This window comes from Helobdella robusta (genome assembly GCF_000326865.2).
Source record: "Helobdella robusta unplaced genomic scaffold HELROscaffold_27, whole genome shotgun sequence".
Lineage (NCBI taxonomy): Eukaryota > Metazoa > Annelida > Clitellata > Rhynchobdellida > Glossiphoniidae > Helobdella > Helobdella robusta.
In genome coordinates this window covers 477,458-484,957 of record NW_008704392.1, presented here as the reverse complement: position 1 = coordinate 484,957, position 7,500 = coordinate 477,458, and the positions used below count along the sequence as shown (strand labels likewise).

Genomic DNA, 7,500 nt, shown 5'->3' with positions numbered 1-7,500 from the left:
TTTGTTGACAATGACGTATACATTGTTGGCGTTTTTTGTGAAGTTATCGGGTTTAGTGTTGTCTGGGTGGGATGGAGAAAATGTTTCATTGATTTTTTATGAAGATTGTAGGTTTTATTGGATTTAAATTTTTGAATACGTGAGTGAATGACTTTTGTGTGTGCGTGTGTGTGTTTGTGTGTGTATTTGGGAGTGTATTTGTGTGTGTGTTTATTTATATATAGATTCGTTTGGGTTTGTATCTTTGCTTTGGCATAATCATTATAAAAACAAGTTTATTTTAAATGAACAATCGATCGGACGAACTGTTTGACCAACCAACCATCAAGTAAACTGACCAACCAACCTATCAATCAACCAACCAATTAATTAACCAGCTAATCAACCAACCAACAAACCAAGCAATCAATCAACCAAGCAATCAACCAGCCAACCAACCAGCCAGCCAACCAACCGTAAAAATCTACACCCAAAACGATAATAGCCTTCCAGATTTCTTCAAAATGCCGACACTCATACAAGCCAACAGACGCGTATGAGCTGTTCAATTTTCTATTCGGCTGTACATCAACTCTGGTCCATAAGAAATCGCAGTATCCGATATAAGTTTCTCTACCGTTTAAAGATGATGTCACGTCTAACACTGGATGTACTGTGTTGTGTGTGTGTGTGTATATGTGTGTGTGTTTTTATGGGTGTGTATATATGTGTGTGTGTTTATGGGTGTGTGTATGTGATCACGCACAAAAAATGAAACGTGGCAGTCTGATAAGGTCGAACGAATTTTACAAAATATATCCGAAAGATAAAATCCTTCCTCGTATCATCATCATCATCATCATCACCATCATCATCATCATCATCATCATCATCATTATCATCATCATCATCAACAACAGCAGCAGCAGCAGTAGCGGCAGCATCATCATCACCATCAACATCTCTGATGACATATTTTCTCCTGGTGATTTGCTGGCAACCACCATTGTGGTAGTTCAGGTAAGCGGTAAGTTCTTTTTTACCTTTCAACAAGTTCCTGTGTGTGTGCGTGCGTGCGTGTGTGCGTGTGTGTGTGTGCGTGTGTGTGTGCGTGTGTGTGTGTGCGTGTGTGTGTGCGTGCGTGTGTGTGTTGTGCGTGTGTGTGTGTTTGTGTCTGTCGGTCAGCAAATAATTCAACCCATATTACAAAAAATGCATTCAGGGTCACGTAGACACGTACAAAGAAACAAACATATGCACATACAAAGATGCATACACACACACATACAAAAATACAAATATACACATACATACTTACAAACAAACAAACCAACAAACATACAAACCTTTGCCGCCAGAAGTTATTTCGCATGAACACCCCATCAACAATACACTCGTTGTAGACGCCATTGTTACATATCGAGGCAGACTCTATAACTGTTACTGGGACTTCATTTTTATTATTATTATTATTATTATTATTATTATTATTATTATTATTATTATTATTATTATTATCGTCATCATCATCTCTGTGATCATTACTAATAATGTTGTTTGATATCGTCGTTACAACAGTACAAACAAACAAACAAACTAGGATTGATAAGACGAAACGAATGGACAAGCGTACAAATATAAACGCGCGCACACACACAGACATACACACACACGCGTACACACATACAAACTCAAAAGAGAGAGAGAGAGAGAGAGAGAGAGAGAGAGAGAGAGAGAGAAAGAAAAAGAGAGAAAAGAGAGCGAGGGAAAGAGAGAGACATACACACAACATACATACACATAACAACATACACACGTACACACACACATACACGCACACAAACACACACACATACATACTTCCATAGCCTGCATACCCAGCCATTTTCATCTCCAGTTTATTCACATCATTAGCGTCGTCAGCGAGAACATTTTCAGCCTCATCAGCTTGACTCGCCCCAGCATCATCGCGGAAGTACAAGGTTATCTTAGCCTGTCGGTCGCCAATGTACTGTAAACAAATTATTATGAAACAATAAAAATAAAACTCCTGATGTATCTCATAAGTTTCGTAGTCTAGGCTTTATCTTTTTATCTAGTTGATAATTGATTGATTGATTGAATGATATTAATATTATTGCACACAAACATACAACACACACACACACACACACACACACACACACACACACACACACACACACACACACACTGTTAATACAATATTATTATTATTAGTTATTATTATTATTATATTTTCAAATAATTTTTCTACAAAAGCACAAACGAATGTTACATTTTCAGTTAGCCTTTTGAAATTTACAGATAACCTCGAGGATAATACTGACGACGACGACGATGATGAAGACGACAATGAAGATGAAGATGATGGTGATGATGGTGATAATGGTGATGATTCTACGGCTGGATTGAAAGAGTAGAAGCAGGTTTGGTTTGAATATCCAGGAAATCTTTGTAGTTCGTGAAGGGTGTCTAAACTATTCTCCATGGCTGTATGTGCGTTCGTTCGTTCATTCGTTCGTTCGTTTGTTTGTTTGTTTGTATGTATGTATGTATGTATGCTTGTTTGTTTGTATGTATTTACGTTTGATTGTTTGTTTGTTTGAACGTATGTATGTATTGTATGTCTGTTTGTTTGTTTGTTTGTTTCATTTTTAAAATTAATTCATTCATGAATAATTTTATTGAATTTTTTGTTTATAAATAAATTTATTTATTTATTTATCATTCATTTAGTTTCGCACATATTCATCCATTTATTCATTCCTTCGTTCATTCAATCCTCTAGCCTTCATATCTCCTTATAATGAAAGCAGTCCCGACGTATGTGCCTTCCAAATCCCTGCACTCCCAGATCCCAAAGGGGAAATTTGTCGGGGACTGATCCACAGATCCCGTGACTTCCGTTATTGTTTTCGGTGGTAGGTGGATGACGGAGATCCAAGGCGTCTCACATGGGATGAATTTGGAATCCGGACTGCCCTCCACCGCAAAAATTCTATGCTTTATTTTTGCTGTGTATGTGTGTGTGTGTGTGTTTGATTTTGAACGTGTGTGTACGTGTGTTTGTTTGTGTGCGTATGCGTGCGAGTGTTTGTTTATATATGTGTCTTTGTTTATGTGTGTTTGTTTAGTGGTATCTAGACAAGCAGCAATACAAAAATCAACTATACTACCATCGTTGTAAAGTCATATGCATATATAAAGTCATTATGTATATAAAAACAAAAATGTTTCACTCACTCACACACACACTCACACACACACATACAAAGGCACACAGACACAAACACACACGCACACTAACTATTGTTATCAGTTTTGAGAAAAATTTTCTCCTTGTAAACGCATTTAGCGTTTTGAGACAGGTGAAAAAAATTATGCTGCCAAACGTAGCCATCCCTTAGAACAAAAACTCGCCTGCTTAACTGATTTGGCGCCATTTCCAACAGACAGGCGAAAGATCCATTCAAAGTGGAACATTCCAGAGGAGTGTACGGGGTTGTGTTGATTTCTCTGGTGCTAATTAATGGGACTTTTGTGTGATTTTTATTCATTCTTTAGTTACGATTTCAAGCATTTATTAATATTAATGTTAATGTTATTATTGACGTTGTTGCTGTTACTGTTAATGTGGTTGTTTGCATCATTAATGACATCATTAATATTTGTAATGTCTTATATAATATGTATATATATATATATATATATATATATATATATATAACAATAACAATGAACAACAACAACAATAATAATAACAACCTTGAACAATAACAGAAATAATAACAACTGGTAAAAAAATAAATTTTAAAATGTTGTAAATTAAATTTGCTCCATAGATGACAACCGCTATGTTCTTGTTTTCGCACTAGCCATAATAAAAATGGTAATAAAAATAATAATAAAATAATAACAATTTTTATTATTATTATTATATTAATTATGATTATTATTAATGATAATTATTATTATTATAGTATAAGCCGAGGTAGCTAATAGTTGAAAATGGAAATTTTTACGCAGCCAAACTAACGATATATAGATAGAGATCTATTGTGATGCTTGAAAATATTCTGTGCTAAGTTCACCAGAAAAGTTTTGTGCTGAAAATTATGAAAAATTATTAATTATCATCCTAATAACTACAACTACTACTTCTACTACTACTACTACTGCTACTACTACAACACTACTACTGCTATTACACTACTACTGCTACCACTACTACTACTACTACACTACTACTACTACTACTACAAATACTACTACTGCTGCTGCTGCTGCTACTACTACTACTACTGCAAAACCTACCAGATAAGTAACTTCGATATTTAAGTAGTATAGATCGTCTATAGGCAAACGAAATTGTATGGAGAATTTGGATTCAACGTCATCAATGGAGCTAAAAGTGGAACATTCCAAATGAGGGGGTGTCCGACTTTCAAAATCAACTTTATTATTGTTCATTTCGTTGTGGTTGTTGTTATCGTTATTAATTTCATTATTATGGTTGTTAATGTTTTCGTTGTTGTTGTTGTTGATGACTTTAATGTTATTGTTAGTATTATTGCTTTGTTTGATGTCGCTATCATCATCATCATCTTCATCAACATCATCATCAACAACAACAACATCATCATCATCAACAACAACATCATCATCGTCTTCGTCGTCGTCGTCATCATCACCAAAACTTACATGAAAACGAAACTGTTAATACCGTTAGACGGATCTCCGAAGAACATTGGAAATATCCTGACGATGATGATGACGATAACGATGATGATGACGATGATGACGTCACAACAACAAAAACAAAATCACGCAATAACTAAATACGAATAGGTTCGAAACCATAACCAATACTACTGTTTATATTACTTCTGCTACTATTACTACTACTATTACTACAGCTATTTCTACTACAACAGCAGCTACAACGTTTGTAGAGGTTGTAGTAAACTGCTTGTAGTAGTAGTAGTACTATCATTACCAATACTTTTTTAATGCTGAAAATTAGTAATAATAATAATAATAAATATCATTTATAAAGCGCCAATGCAAGCGACTGAGGCCCTCTCGGAACTAAAAAGTTAACGAAAGAACAGAGCACATCCGACAGAGCATGTGAGTAGAGGAAAACCACCGTTACGAAGATTGCACGTGAGAGGCGGGTTCTATTTGTACTTGAACACGGTGGCTACGACAGAGCAGCTACGACGACGACGACAACAACTACGACGAACCATAATGTGACAAAGGATTCAAGTTGTATTTGTACTCGTCTAGTTTCTCCCACCCACCACTGCACTCTGGCATGACGTTGTGGCTGTCCTCTCTATCAACCGCTATCAGGTGGTGAGTCTTGAAAGCTTGGTGGACAGACTGTGCTGATGATGATGGTGATGAAGACGATGATGATGAGGGCGATGATGATGATGATGATGATAACGATGATGATGATGATGATGGTGATGATAACGATGATGATGATGGTGATGGTGATGATGATGATGATGAAGACGATGATGATGAGGACGATGATGTGGGTGATGATAACGATGATGATGGTGATGATGATGATAACGATGATGATGATGATGATAACGATGATGATGATGATGATAACGATGATGATGATGATGATGATGGTGACGATGACGATGATGGTGATGATAGCAAAGGTGACGATGATAGTAAATAAAAAAAACTGCTCACTATGAAATAAACTAATTGACACCACCATCACTCTAATCATAAAGGTTGTCATCGTGCTCATACGATGTACCATCATCAAGTTTGTATGCATGCAAATGTATTTGTTTGTTTGTTTATATTTGTATGTTTATATATGTATGTTTATATATGTATATTTATATTTGTATGTTTATATTTGTATGTTTATATTTGTATGTTTATATTTGTATGTTTATATTTGTATAACTGTCGCTACACTTCGTCATCTTCTTCTTCTCCGTACTATCGCTATTGTTATTGTTTACGTTTTTCAATGTAAATATACCATAGACGCGTAAAAAATTGAAAATAATACTCGGTATGTATATTTTTATGTATATATGTATTTATGTATGTATCTATGTATGTATGTATGTATGTATGTATGTATGAATGAACCCTTAATTGATTAGAACTATAGGGAAGTAATAATCATACCCGGGTCCAGCTTTAATCTTTATTAAACGCTTCGCACAGACAGGTATTTCAACGCTCTATCCAAAATACAGAAAGAATTATATTTTTAAAGTAAAATAGAGAAAGATTGCTTTACATAACTCTTATCTAATGGGTCACCCGATACTTCTACAATCCTGCTACAGAGTTCATTCAGAAAACTCTGAGTCTGAGCATCAGATGGACCAAAGGTTTCAATACAGACTGGCTGAAAAATTTTGCTATCTGCAAGAGCCGCATATTTTGAATTTTTAAAGTCTGTGGCTCTTAAGGCAGCAGCACCCGCCTCCTGTGAGGTAAGATTAATGTACCTTTCAGCCATGGTATGGGGGAACGTAACATCCCATGCAAGGGAACGTCCCTGCGCCCCCCATGGTGAAATAGTATACTCGTCGGGCCCGAGGCTACCTTCCTTCATGAGACCCGTGGGTTCTTTAAGTGTGGGTATGTTTGCCCTCTGAAAGCACCTGACCAAAAAGTCGTTCAAGGCCGAGTGTCGAACCTGTCTACCAGGGCCCAACCGACAAGAAAGACCATGGTGGCCCAGGGGTTCAATGTATGTATGTATGTATGTATGTATGTATGTATGTATGTATGTATGTATGTGTGTATGTATATGTGTGATGTTATGCTGCTAAATGAAAGCAATTGGTGTTAAAAATGGGTTTCTTGCCGTGGAAACAAATGTCTTAATGCGTTTTTAATGAGATGGAAGTGTGCATGTGTGTGTGTTTGTTTGTGTACGTGCGTGTGTGCGTGCGTGTGTGTGTGTTAGTTGGTGTTTGTGTTTTTATGTGCATAAATGTTATGTAAAAATGATTGCAGATGAATGAATGTACATTGATACATAGGAAAAAATAGAGAGAAGGATGGAAAATAAAAACATAAACAGAGTGAAAGAGAAAAGAGAGAGAGAAAGAGAGACCGATAGAGAAAGAAAGAGAAAGTGAGAGAAAGAGAGAGAATGAGAAAGAGAGATAGAACGAGAGAAAGAATGAAACAAAGTGAATGAATCATTGCGATGCGAATTTATTGGTATCACAGTGCCAAATAAAATTATGAAAAAACTAAATGAATGACGAACGTTAATAATAAAAATAATAAAAAACAACAATAATAATAATGATAATAATAATAACAACAAAACAAATAATAATAATAACTTAGGGTTGGATTTTTATCCGCTTCATTGAATGCTGCTCAGTTACTGGCTTGAGTGTGGAGTCGAGTTTAAATTGATAGTGATGACGATGATGAAGATGATGACGATGATGACGATGATGATGATGATGTTATGAAAATATA

The 7,500-nt window shown here is 35.7% G+C and overlaps 3 protein-coding genes across 3 annotated transcripts in view; all 3 read right to left on the bottom strand.

Moving 5' to 3' along the window:
• Positions 1–2,488, bottom strand: part of HELRODRAFT_173585 (hypothetical protein) — a gene marked incomplete at both ends in the record, with an annotated part of 7,254 nt that extends 4,766 nt beyond the window's left edge. The window contains 6 exons of the mRNA XM_009020199.1: positions 1–62; positions 512–652; positions 933–1,036; positions 1,326–1,523; positions 1,857–1,990; positions 2,402–2,488. The exon at positions 1–62 is cut by the window's left edge and continues 72 nt beyond it. Of these exons, the coding sequence (XP_009018447.1) occupies positions 1–62; positions 512–652; positions 933–1,036; positions 1,326–1,523; positions 1,857–1,990; positions 2,402–2,488 (726 nt within the window). The remainder of the gene's footprint in view (positions 63–511; positions 653–932; positions 1,037–1,325; positions 1,524–1,856; positions 1,991–2,401) is intronic.
• A 296-nt stretch (positions 2,489–2,784) lies between these two features.
• Positions 2,785–5,322, bottom strand: HELRODRAFT_173584 (hypothetical protein; the record flags this gene model as incomplete). The annotated part of the gene is made up of 6 exons (XM_009020198.1): positions 2,785–3,014; positions 3,308–3,535; positions 4,037–4,106; positions 4,315–4,454; positions 4,702–4,758; positions 5,250–5,322. The coding sequence occupies 6 exons, from the start codon at positions 5,320–5,322 to the stop codon at positions 2,785–2,787; spliced, it is 798 nt and encodes a 265-aa protein (XP_009018446.1).
• Positions 5,323–6,262: 940 nt separating this feature from the next.
• Positions 6,263–7,500, bottom strand: part of HELRODRAFT_173583 (hypothetical protein) — a gene marked incomplete at both ends in the record, with an annotated part of 3,172 nt that continues 1,934 nt past the window's right edge. Inside the window, one exon of the mRNA XM_009020197.1 lies at positions 6,263–6,662. Coding sequence (XP_009018445.1) covers positions 6,263–6,662 — 400 coding nt within the window. The remainder of the gene's footprint in view (positions 6,663–7,500) is intronic.